The sequence below is a fragment of the Schistocerca cancellata genome, chromosome 1, assembly GCF_023864275.1.
Source record: "Schistocerca cancellata isolate TAMUIC-IGC-003103 chromosome 1, iqSchCanc2.1, whole genome shotgun sequence".
Taxonomy (NCBI): Eukaryota; Metazoa; Arthropoda; class Insecta; order Orthoptera; family Acrididae; genus Schistocerca; species Schistocerca cancellata.
The window spans coordinates 863,297,850-863,311,773 of record NC_064626.1 but is presented as its reverse complement, the minus strand read 5'-3'; the positions used below and the strand labels follow the sequence as shown (position 1 = coordinate 863,311,773).

Genomic DNA, 13,924 nt, shown 5'->3' with positions numbered 1-13,924 from the left:
ACTGATTCAAAGAGCCTGATCCTTGAGTGATTTGGAAAAAATGAATGGTAGCTCATTTGATTTCAAAATGCGCCTCTGGTGGCTGTAATGAGCAGAATGAAAATTCTGCAGTAGGCTGCTGCAACGGCATCCCATGCCACATTCTTAAGAACACATTTTCTAAGATACAATAAAAGTGCACATGTGGATTTGCATACCTTATTAATATGTGAAGCTTTTCTCATCCATGAAAACAGCAGAAATAAAGAAAAAGCTACATGCCCCGACCCCCATTTATTGGCTGTCAAGTCATACCCATTCAGTCATCTCAATAGTAAAGCCGGTTATGACAGTGAAAAAGTAAGTACGAGACAGCACCCAGTAACAAAGTAGAAAAAATCTTCAACTCAGCCAGGAATCGAACTCAGGTCCCTATATTTAGCAACCCACCATGCTCACTGTGCAGCTACCGAGGCAAATGCTAGGTTGGCTCTTTAAAATGACACCGTAACACAGAAATAACTTCCAGCACCGTGATACCACTCTTCAGTTGAAAAGAAAACCTCAAATTTCAGAAGCTCAATCAATGTTTACAGACTTTTGAGTGAGTTGATACTTTTTATCCTTTGACTTGGAGTCGCACTTGGAACGTCAGTGATCATATAAGCTGCGGTCTTCAGCCACTGTGCAGTCAGAGTATACCGTAAAGTGACCCAAACATCACTCCCCTCCCAACAGCTCATTGCTCCTACCACTCTCACCAATCAAACCATACGCCGTCTCATTAGACCACTGCTCCCCACTTCTCTCAAGAATCAGATCACAAGGTAGCTCACTAGCTCACTGCTCCCTACTACACTTACAGATCACACTGCAAGGTACATCACTGCTCCCCACCACTCTTACGGATGAGATCGCATAGAGCAGATCACATGGTGACCTGGGGCACCAATCTTTTCTCTGCACTCTTGGCGCAGTGATACAGCTTCCAACTTGCTTTCCTCACTGACCATCTCTCCATCCGAGATCAGTTTTTTATAAAAATAATGGCATGTGTATGACATAATTACTTTAATGTATATAATAGCCCATATACACAGATTGGCTCAGGAGGAATGGTCAGTATTCAGGGATATGATAGGAATGATCATTTGAAGCAAAAAACAAAATATGGACATATGCCCTATTATAAATGGTTTTTGAGATGGAACACATTTACAGTTAATTTTGTACGCTTTTCTTGAATAACTCGAAACCCTGGCCTCTAACAAAAACATGTCGCAGTAAAAAATTAAACTAAATTATATTTCCCTTCAAAAGGTCATATTCATTTTTTCTCTAGGACTTACTGTTTGCGTGAAGAGAGTAAGAAAACGATGAAAATCTTGTGAGGCACACACACACACACACACACACACACACACACACACACACAAGCAAACGCAACTCACTCACACACACACACACACACACACACACAAGCAAACGCAACTCACACACACGTGACCACAGTCTCTGACAGCTGAAGCCAGAATGCCAGCAGCAGCACATGATGAGAGAGGCAAATGGGTGGGGGTAAGGGGGAAGCTGGGGTGTGGAGGGATAACTGGGTAGGGGTGTGAGACGGTAAAATGCTGCTATTGGGAGTGTGCATGCACACAGATGAGGTGCAGAGAGGATAGGGTAGCTAGGTACAGTTAGGAGTTTAGACAAGAGGGCAGGTGGGGAAGAGAGAGAGAGAAAGAGAGAGAGAGAGAGAGAGAGAGAGGAAGGGGGGGGGGGGGGGCAGCGGAAAAGGAGAGAAGTAAAATGACTGGGTTTATTGGTGGAATATAGGGCTGTGTAGTGCTGGATGGGAACACGATGGGATAGATGATGTTTGTAGCCAGAATGGAGAACATAGTGGTGGAAGGATAACTGAGACAGGTCATGCATCTACATCTATTGCAGGAATATTAGCCAAGAGGCAAGGAGTAAGAAGCAAAGGTTGTGTATGGATGGACGAGGATATTGTGTAGGTTCGGTGGGTGGTAGAATAAAACTGTGGGAGGGGTGGGAAGAATGGTGGGTATAAATTTCTCATTTCAGGGCAAGACGAGAGGTATTCAAAACCCTGGCAGAGAATGTAATTCATTTGCTCCAGTCCTGGGTGATACTAAGTCATGAGGGGAATGATCTTCTGTGGCCAGATGGTGGAATTTTGGGAGGTTTTGGGTGACCGGAAAGATAAGAAATGACAAGGTTGAGAGGGTAATTATGGTCTGTAAAGGCCTCAGTGAGGCTCTTGCTATATTTTGTATTATCAGACTTGTCTGCACGAGTTCCTTAATCATTTTGACTGTTTCACACCTTTTCATATATGGTACCAACTTTATGATCGTGGGTCTAGGTTCATAAATCATAACGTCCTACATCATACTCTATATCTTCTGATTACGAATGCGCTGCATTTATAACTATTCTCACTTTAAGCTTTTACAATTTAAAATGTCTAAGTTAATAGTAATTATTTTAACTTTTCAGAGCTGCACAACAATATGTCAACAACATTGTCTTTGAATAGAAGAATTATGAGTGATGTACAGTACCATTTTACCAAGATAGAAGAAAAACGAAAATACTGCTACTCTCAAGCAGACATTTTCCATGGTTTGTGGCTCATCATCAAACCTGAAGAGACATCTAAAATAGAAGAATCCCACAACACCTCTGGAATGATGAGGGTTAGGAAGCCAATCTGTATCACCAAAGATCGATACAGAAATTTGAGAAGTCATTTCTCGTGACCTGTCCTCACTGATGTATGCTTCCACTTCAGGCAAATTTAGTCTCAAACTGTAACCAGCCTATCTCTGTCGCCAGTTTCTGGACCAAGTCCTGATTTATTTCCTTTTGTGGTGCCCTCACCCCAAGCTGCTTTTCATTTACAACAACCAATATGTAAATTTTCTGATAATATGAAGCTGGCCACGTAAATAAAAGTATGGCACTACATACACAGCTTTTAAAAATGATTTGCAGGGAATACCATCCTCTCTCTGTAGTTAAAATGTCGTGTGACTGGGGCCTCCCGTCAGGTAGACCGTTCGCCGGGTGCAAGTCTTTCAATTTGATGCCACTTCGGCGACTTGTACGTCAATGGGGATGAAATGATGATGATTAGAACAACACAACACCCAGTTCCTGGGTGGAGAAAATTTCCGACCCAGCCGGGAATCGAACCTGGGCTCTTAGGATTGACATTCTGTCGCGCTGACCACTCAGCTACCGGTGGCGGACTCTCTGTAGTTGATGAAGATACAGAGTACGCTCTGCCCAAATTATAATTTACCAAGTCAAAAAACGTTGTTGAGTTCTCTAATGCCCAGTTTGTATCATGAGTTATTCGATAAAAATAAAAATGATTTGACCACTGAAATGGCAGTCTACCTTATATCTAATGCATGGATGGGTGTAAATAACATTAGTTTCTAGGCTCTCACTCACATTTTATAGATGAGAAGTGTGAATTAAAGTCATACTTGTTGGAGTGCTAACATTTTGAGGACAGACACACTGCAGAAAATATCTCAAACTGGGTAAAGTCTGTTACTGCCAAATACAATATCAATTTTAAAAACACTTCTATAATAATAAACAATGCATCAAATGTGAAATTAACTGCCATGCTTCTGAAACTTTCACATATCCCATGCTGCGTACATTCTTTAGAACTCACTGTCCAACATGCTATTCAGAAGTCCATACAGAAGACCACTGACAAGGTCAAAAGAGTTATGTTTTTTAAGGAGAGTCCATTTACTTTAAGCACACTTGCAAAAAAAAAAAAAAAGACCAACTGAAATTGAAAAAACTTGTACCATTTTGCAAAGATATACTTTAAATAAAGATCCCATAATTTCTGGCCTCATTATTTTAGGTGCAAAATTGATCACCTTAAACTTAAAAGATACAGAGTGGGAGATAATGCAATAGGCTTTACTGATTTTGAAAGATTTCAATGAGGTGACCCAAGAGGTGTCCTCAGAAAAAATGTCTCACTTTCAAAAATGAAAATCTTGCCAAGATTAATGGAACTGCAACTAAAATTCTTTAAAGACAAAAATATACAATGTCCTCAAGAAATAAACTAACTCTCTCTCACTCTCTCACACACACACAAACAAACAAACACACACACACACACACACACACACACACACACACACACACACACACAGAGAGAGAGAGAGAGAGAGAGAGAGAGAGAACTCATTTCTAAACCAGTTGCCATCATAATGCATGGGACTTCTTCAATCTGGTAGGAGTCTGATAAAACTATTAGTCAGCTTCAAGCAAGTCACGATCCAGATAGTGCAGCAATTGTCAAATTAGTCAAATATTTGGCAGAGGGATACTTGCCTAGAAACAGTAATCCCTTAAACTGGTGGAAAACAAGAAAATTACTGTGGTCAGTACTGTATCAATTGGTTCTAAAAGTATCATGTATCACAGCAACATCAGTGTCCTGTGAAATGAATACTTTCAAAAGCAGGACAAGTAGGCACTGAGAAGAGAAACAGACTCACATCAACTAAAATGGGTCAGATTTCATTTATAAATGACAATATTGATTAATTTTTCTTTTTTGGCTATTTATAGGGTTGTAGCCTATCCCTGATGATGTTCAATCCATATATTGAGCAAGCAGTAAAGAAAACAACACAAAAATTGGAGTAGGAATTAAAATCTATGGAGAAGAAATAAAAACTTCGAGGTTTGCTGATGACATTGTAACTCTGTCACAGACAGCAAAGGACCTGGAAGAGCAGTTGAATGGAATGACACTGTCTCGGAAGAAGGACATAAGATGAACACCAACAAAAGCAAAAAAAGGATAATGGAACGTAGTCAAATTAAATCATGTGATGCTAGGGAATTAGATTAGGAAATGAGACACTTAAAGTAGTAAATAAGTTTTGCTATTTGGGGAGCAAAGTAACTGATGATGGTTGAAGTAGAGAGGACATAAGATGTAGACTGGCTACGGCAAGGAAAGCGTTTCTGAAGAAGAGAGATTTGTTAACATCAAGTATAGATTTAAATGTCAGAAAGTCGTTTCTGAAAGTATTTGTATGGTGTGTAGCTATGTATGGAAGTGAAACATGGATTATAACGCCGGAAATGCATATCCTCCTATTTCCATCTATTGCACTGCAAATTTTTTTCCTTATTTTGTTACCTGAAGGTATAACATTTCTGTGTCTTTGTATATTGTAACGGTTTTACTATTTGTATATAAATGCATTTATGTTGATGTATAATTGGTTTGTCTTGTGAATATTATTTGTATTTATACGCTGGGTCTGGCCTAGGGAAAACTATGCTATCGAACGAATACATCGATAGGTCGTGTGGAGAACCAAAGTGTTTCGGATCATTGGTAGTGTTAACTCTGTCGCGTGGAGCGCGGGCAGAGGGGAGTCTGGCTGGGGTAGGGTGGTGGGGCAGGTGTGTTGTGTGACGCTCCCGCGAGTTGCCGCGCTTTCGGGGTTGGGCAGCATGTAATTGCGCTCGACTTGCTGTATAGTTTCTGCCACGGTGTCGCAGACGGGAAGCATTAGCTGGCGCATATCAAGAGCCCGTTTGGCCTGGTGACCGTGTCGAGAAGAAGGCGCACCAACATCCAGCTTCTGCAACAGTGACGGCCGACAATGAGTGACTATCGCCACCTCCTCGATCGACGGCTTCAAACCTTCAATCAACCAACAAGGAAGACTGGAAGCACGTAAAGTTTTAGAACTGTATGGCAGACCTCAACTTTTCAAACTGTTCAATTTTCGTAACTATAATTACAGCAACTTAGCATGAACATTTGTTGCTCATTGTCCCAATTGCATTACCAAGCAGGGTCCCTTCCTTTTCCGGAATGAACCCGAATGTCGTTGAAATTCAAACGCCAGCATTAAAGTAATATCATTCCATTTCACTGCTTTAATTTCAAAGTTCAGTTAAAGTATTCATAGCTGGCTACAATATTTAGATTACACAAGCACAAATTAAGAGTGCGAGTTTTGTTACCATACTTTAGCTTACCTGTGCATCTCAGCTTGGTACGTACTAAATTTTACTATTGTTAATTGTTCAGAATCATTTAATTCAAGTTCAAAGTTAAATCTCTTATTTCTAAATTGCGTAGATTCAAGTAGCTTTGAAATGATTGTTGAGGTAGCCCAAGACTAACCGTATTTTACTGAATTTCAATGTGCTTCAGAAACAAAGCTCACTATTAATTTCAGTCACTAAATTAACTTTCAATTTTCCGGTTTTATTAATTCTTTTGCTAAATTGAGTCAGAGTGTAGCGAAATTTATTACTTCTGACAAACTATCAGTTTTCACACTACACGTGTCAACCTTCAGTTTCCACGCTTCTAGTGCTAATTATATGTGTAATAACTTTTCTTTTTGTTACTGTAGTAATTGTCCATAGGACTGGCGACCGTAATTTCCCCCAAATCTCAAATATATAATTACCGCTAGTTAATTGTTAATGTAATGGCCGCACATTTACTTTCTTAATTAACTTTACCCCTTTTCAAAATTAATTTCCACCAGTTTCATTTGCATTTTTCCTTTCATTTAGATGTAACCCTTTCCTCCCTCTTTACCGACAGATTAACTTCGGTGACGATTGCTTTTCCCAAATTTCCATTAGGTACATGCGGTTTAATTTTTCACTGTCATTAAGGTCGATAAGGGAGGGGGAGGTTACAGGATGATAAACAATTTAGACAATAAGAGAATAGAAGCTTTGGAAATGTAATGCTACAGAAGCATGCTGAAGATTAGATGAGTAGATCACATATCTAATGAGGAGGTACTGAATAGAATTGGAGAGAAGAGAAATTTGTAGCACAACTTGATTAGAAAAAGGGATTGGTTGGAGGGACATGTTCTGAGGCATCAAGGCATCAACAATTTAGTATTGGAGGGCAGCGTGGAGGGTAAAAATCGTAGAGGGACACCAAGACATGAATACACTAAGAAGATTCAGAAGGATGTAGGTTGCAATTGTTACTCAGAGATGAATATGATTGCACAGGATAGAATAGAATTGAGAGGTGCAGCAAACCAGTCTCTGACCATGACAACATGGTAATGCTAAATGTAAATGATGACTGCAGAGACACTTTAATTACAGTTATGTCATAATTCTTATATTGCATTTTTCCAATGAAAGTATCAAAATATAACAACAATCAGTCCTCATTTTTAAATTTTTTCCACTTGATAAAAAAGTATTTAGGATTTTGTTGCAATACTTATAATTGTTACAGCAGACGAAATTTAAAACTTTGAATTTCAAAATTACTACAGACATAACAAAAAATTATTACTCCTCTTTATACGTTCTTTCAAAATAGGACCAAATCAGATAAGGCAATGTGTCTTGCTTTTACTTATTTTTGTGAATGAATGGTGAGTGGTTAGTCATGAAAAAGAACTAGTTCATACCAGTGAGTGACCAGTTCTCATCTAATCTCTGAAAAGAACAGTTTTACCCATCTCTAATCAATAATACGCAGTTCAAATTTGATGTCATTCTGATCAGTAGTAATCTTCCTACAGCATTTTGAAACTGGAACTTTAATTATGGACACCCTGTATGTCAATGACTTTCCAGACAGGTTCTCTTTGCTTATGACAACAACATTATAGTCACTGAACTCCTATTAGTAAAAAAATTGAAACCCTGAAGTATGTTCACAATTGGGCAGAATGTAATAAGTTAACACTGAATATGAAGAAAACAAACAGTACGCACTACAACATTAAGAGGCAAAACAGTCATGTTGAGTATAGATGATAAACTAAAGTGTCACAAACACAACAATTTTAAGAGATGAATTGTGATTGTCAATTGACATGGAATACACACACCAAGGTATTGGCAAAAATAATGCCAACAGAAAGTTTTGCTCTTAGGATTCTATCACCAGTTTGTAACAGCCAATGTCTTGTGTTGACATACTATTCCTACATACTCATTTCTTAGTGATTGGAATTTTGTGTCACAAAACATGGACACAATTTTTAAAATGCATGGGCCGTAAGAATAGTAACAAAAGTATTAGACCACGTCATCCTAAACAATTGTTTACCAAAGTGGGTACCCTTACTGTAACAAATTAGTCTAGCTACCTATCTGTTTTATATACTGAGAAAAACATTACTAAGTATTTAACTAATAGTTATACACATAATGATGGAACACAAGCCAGTTTGGACTTACATTTATTTACAAAAACAAATAAACTTGAAACAGAACTTTCTATTAGGGAATAAAATTATACAATAAATTGTGCAAGAAGATGAAAAAGGCTATTAAAATATATCTGTTCAAAAATGCAGCTACAACATTTTTCATAAGTAATACATACTACACACACAAAGGGTACTTAGAGGAATCAAGATAAGTGGTTAATAATGCAAGGGGATAACTACAACACCTTGTCACATCACAATACATGATTACAATGTAATTCTTTTACAGGAAAACCATGTGCCAAGGTCTATAGTGCATGATAGTAACATCTTTCTCCTAACTTCAACATCTCACTCTTCATGGGGTGCCAACTCAGTTCTTCAGGTGAAGTGTGGACATGAAGACATGCATGGGGCACCACGGCATGTTTACGGATCCAGAATCAATTTTCCGAATGGACTGGAGCTCCTATCATAGCACAAAAAAGGCGAATATGTCCGGGGCAAAATTAGGGATGTAAAAGAATGGCACTAGCTTTTTCACTTAAGACATTTAGATCAAAACATCGTGACATAGTCTCACTTTTTTACTTGTTAGTACTAGTAACCATGTCACATAACATAATGCATCGTGTCAAGTAAAGTAACATGATACATCACGTCATGTTGTATAACATGGCACATGCCATCATGTCATCCAACATGGCATTTGTCATGTTGTGCAATATGATGCAACGCTTCATTAATGTTTAGGATGCGTGCATCCCCCCTCTGGCACACTTTCTATTACAGGTCCACCCCCACAGTCAGATGCAACCCCCTCTCTACAAGCATAAATTAGTGTCTATTTGTTTTTATATTCCACACCATACGTGTATCAGTGGGTGGATTTGGGAGAGAAATTGTCCCCTGAGAGAGAGGGGGGGGGGGAGGAAATGATCCCCCCCCCCCCCTCCAACCTAGAAACAAAAAATTGTTGTAGCATCCCCCAGGAACAAATTCACCTCCAGAAATATTATTTCACCAGAAAAACTTTTTTAGCTATTTCATATATGCTCTTCAGCTATATGATATGTATTGTTTACTATGGCTGACAAATCATCTGCCTTTTGAACACAGGATCAGGAACCTTGCTCTATAAACTGCATGGTGCATGTGTGACAATACATTGCAGTTAAGAGAACTCTATGCACTAGGGAAGTAGGGTTAACTCATAAAAGAGTGTGAATATATCAAGATGTTTTGATTTAATTGTCTTTGAAGCTGGCACATAGGTCAAAAAGCTAGTTCACTTCTTTTACATCCCTAACTCTGCCCAGGACATATTCACCTTCTTTTGTGCTATGTACGAACATTTTTCATTCTAGTTCATTTACCATAATTTTGACACTGGACTGCCATACCTTGATACTTTGGTAACCAATGCAGATTTCTGTTGACAGGCAACATCTGATTCAGCATAGGTCTTTTTATTGTTTTTCAAATGATGTTGCTTGTATCATGGCGGCGGATAAAGCTTCCACAAAGCAATAGGACAACCATTAATTACATGTATTTGTCTACCTTCTCAAAGAATTTGAAACAATTTGCACAAGTTTGAAACACAGAAGTGGCACGCTTTTAATTATTAAAAAAAAAAAAAAGTGTTTCTACACAGAAAAGCCGAATGAAGGTAGATTTTTACAAGTGGGTTTTCAATTTCATTGTAAGAAAGTATTTTTCATTTATATGATTAACTTTAAAAAAATTTCTGCACATTCAATTCATGCAAGAACAAATTTTACGAGCTACATTTAGGTCAACTTTAAAAAATCGTGTCTCAACAACGAGTACAGATTATTGAATTTAAAAAATTCATTTGGACTTTTATTTACCTTAATCAAAAGTTTGAACTGATTCATACAAGTTTAGCGCATACAAATGGCTTTCTTCAAAAACCTTCCAGAAAAATGTGTTTTCTGCATATAAAATCCAAACAAAGCAATATTTTTTCAAATGGTTAAAATTTATCTGAGATCAAGATTGGATACACCAAAGGACCAAATTTGAACCAACAGTCTTGCTCCAGTCCAATGTATTTAAAAGGGACCTGTTTTTGCACATAATATCTGAATGAGGTGGATGGTTTTTGCATGTAAAATCTGAAGAGTGCAAGTACAAATGGTGCCATTAGCCGAGCATTAATTTCAGCCCAATTAAATTTTTTTGCAAAAGGAATTAATCAATCTGCAAAGTTTCCCTAAGTGCTGGTTTGTCATTCAAATCTTGCACAGCATACTGTAACATATCTACAGTAAGACAGCTGTTTGAATGGCTATACAAATGGCCACTGGTCCAGTCTAAACCAAAAACCTTTTACTCCAAGTTACTAACTCAGATAGGAACCAAGCATCAACCAAGGACACCCCCACCCCTGGCCCAAATCGTGATTCTGTGTGCAGCATTTTCATACATATTTGTTAAATCACTTTCTATATCATTATAAGATAAACCCTGGATGAATAAATAAATGTCATGTTAACAATGAGACTGCTGAACAAAATGATCATCAGCTGTATACAATGTGCCAAACTAGCATCAAATAAAATATTCTCATCACATTGTGAAGCCAGTTCTTCAACTATAACTACGCAGCAGTTCCCATCTTCCCCCCAGCTTTACACCCTTGTTACTCATATTACTACAGCAAATATTTTTGTGTTGTTTTGTCACTTTATTATGTCATGTTTTGTACCCAAGCTTCTTTGTTATGCCTCTTCCACCTTATCTCATTTTTTCTCTGATGCTACCTTTCCTCCTATCTGTAAATTATGTGTCTTTTTATGACTAGTTTTTAAAACAGACTTATAGATTCCAAGATATTTCTTTGCTGGTCATTGGAGCTCAGTTTGAAGCAGGACTCAACAGTGAAGACTAGTCTACTCCAGTCAATGAGACTGCAGACCAGAGATGGGTCAAGACACCCCAGACAGTGGTGGGATACCAATCTGACTGTCACCTGCCTTATGGCCTGACTTATCTGGGATGTCATTTCTTTTCATAGCAGGACCTCTTTGGTTGTCATCCCCAGCACCCTTACAGCACAGTATTATGCCAATAATTTTCTACTACCCGTTTTGTTGCCCTTCATGGCAAGCCATCTTGGCTTACATTTCAGCAAGATAATGCTCACTCACACACAATGAGTGTGCCTACTGCTTGTTTTCGTGCTTGCCAAACTGTACTTCGGTCAGCAGGGTCACCAGATCTCTCCCCAAATGAGAACATTTGGAGCAATTTGAGCATGGTCCTCCAACCAGCTTGGGATTTTGATGATCTGATGCACCAACTGGACATAATTTGGCACAGCATCCATCAGGAGGGATCCAACAACTCTATCAATTGATGCCAAGTCGAATAACTGCTCGCATAAGGGACAGAGGTGGACAAATGCATTACTGACTTAGAGCGTAAATAAAATTTATTGTTAGTTATTAAATCCAGTTTCTAGTATCTTTTAGTTGTTCTAAAAATGTGAGCTTTGTTTCGAACAACTCTGAATACAGTATATAGCCATTTTATCCTATAATATTTACACCTCACAGTTGCAATCATGAGTTATTGCCAATATAAAATTACAGTAAATTTAAACTACTGCTTTTTGTCATTGAAACTGCACAAGATCACAAAAAGAACTAACTTTTTTTAAAAAACTTACTCTAGAAAAGTGATCCCTGTCCTTGTGTACATCATAAGAGCATAAACTGCTGACTGAATGACACTTCCCATGGCAATGAGTTGCAGAATCTTTGGTAAAAGACCTTGAGTTTTTAATATTGACCAAGGCTTCTCACCACTTCCTGCCAAGTTTCCAAGAGTCCAGAGGCAAATATCCTTTAAGAGATGATTAGGAAAAAAAGTTCCATTAATTTCACATTCACTACAGACCCTTATACTATATTTCATGATAAAATGCATATTTATCTTTGGGGAAAAAAGTAAAGCAATAAATACACGAAACACAAGCAGAAATATTATCTGATTTACTATAATCACACCATAAATAAGTTGCTTATGACATATCATTACAAGCTTCCAATTAATTATTGATAAGCTGTAGTACACACTATTACTGGCATATATTGTAGCTACATAAAACAATATTTTTGTAGACAGACAGACTGTGGACTTTGAATTTTCTGCCTTGCATTTATCCCGCTACGACACATACATCTAACAATATTACTAGTTACTGAATTACAGTTACTCAAGATGACTCAAAATCACTGTGTAAAATAAAAGGTATACATAGAGAGTCTCTGAGAAACAGGAGCTGCACTTACAGTGCAGTCGTACTCAAGTACAAATACTGACAAGCCAACACCACAAAGAAATTGCATTAGACAACAGATATCCAAGACCAATGGTTGGCCACATACTAGACAAACGACAGGCCAACATACTGCAGAAGATTGTTGACATGCCTCACACCATTACACGTGTAATATCATTTGATAATATCCTGCTATGTTAGTCATCGAAGACAACACGCATTGCTCTCCTGACTGTCAAATGGTTTCATTCAGCGTCTCTCTATGTATAGCCCTACACTTTGTTTTACTCCTATTATGCAGTAATTATGCAGTTAGAAGTTTCTTCGCAGTGATTGGAAGTTCCCTCTCATTATGATCTGTTCTACTAGATGTATATCTATCCTGTGCGTGGTCAACTCCTCTCTTAAATGTGAGCCACAGTTTTCCTACATGCTCCTTCCCTGTACTGAAAGTTTCAACTTCCTCACTGAGATATGACACGACTGACTTTTTGTCTAGTTTACTGAACATATACAGCTTTCTGCTTGTTTTAGTTGTCCTCTGTACTTTGGTAATCATTCTTGCCACAACCATATCACGGTCACTGATCCCAGTTTCGATGTGGAGATCCTCAAGGAGGTCAGGTCTATTTGTTGCCATTAGATCCAATATATTTTCATCAAGAGTGGGGTTCCTAACTATCTGTTCTACCAGGTGTACAACTTTGCTTCCGTCATTTACCGATAGGTGGCGACAACAGTAAGTAGCGGTCGAAAGAAACAGATCGCAGACGTCAGGCAGTTAGCTTGGACCTCGCTCAACATAATATCATTCAAACATTAGTTGATTTGTGTCTGCATCATAAAGTTGTTCTTGATTGAAAATGTCAGTTTATGAGCCTAATTCTCATCATTTGCGGGAGGTGTTAGTCTCATCGAATGTTCTCAAGTACGAATGGTAAGGACGCTATTAGTGAAAGAATGTGTCGTGAATGGTTTCAACACTTCAAGAACGGCAATTTTAATGTCGTAGACTGGCATAGTGGTGAAAGAGAGAATGTTTTCAAAGATACAAAATTGGAGACATTGCTGAGAGAAGACTCGCGTCAAACTCAAGAGGAATTGGCATGATTAGTGGGAGTCACACAGCACGCCATTTCAAAACATCTCAAGGCTATGGGCATGATTCAGAAAGAAGGAACTTGGGTCCCGTGCCAGCTGAAACCAAGAAACATTGAATATCGTTTGTGTGTTTGTGAACAGTTGCTTCAGAGGCAAAAACGGAAGGGATTTCTGCATCGCATTGTGACCGGGTACGAAAAATGGACTCATTACAATAACCCTAAACGCAAAAATCATGGGGATATTCTGGCCATACTTCCAAGTCGATGGCCAAACCGAATATTCA

The 13,924-nt window shown here is 38.3% G+C and overlaps 1 protein-coding gene across 4 annotated transcripts in view; it reads right to left on the bottom strand.

The window, feature by feature from the left end:
• LOC126189455 (transmembrane and coiled-coil domain-containing protein 6) overlaps window positions 1-13,924 on the bottom strand; it is a 49,664-nt gene that overhangs the window by 8,758 nt on the left and 26,982 nt on the right. For all 4 annotated transcript variants that reach the window (XM_049930943.1, XM_049930944.1, XM_049930947.1 and 1 more), the window contains one exon: window positions 11,923-12,098. In XM_049930943.1, coding sequence (XP_049786900.1) covers window positions 11,923-12,098 — 176 coding nt within the window. The remainder of the gene's footprint in view (window positions 1-11,922; window positions 12,099-13,924) is intronic.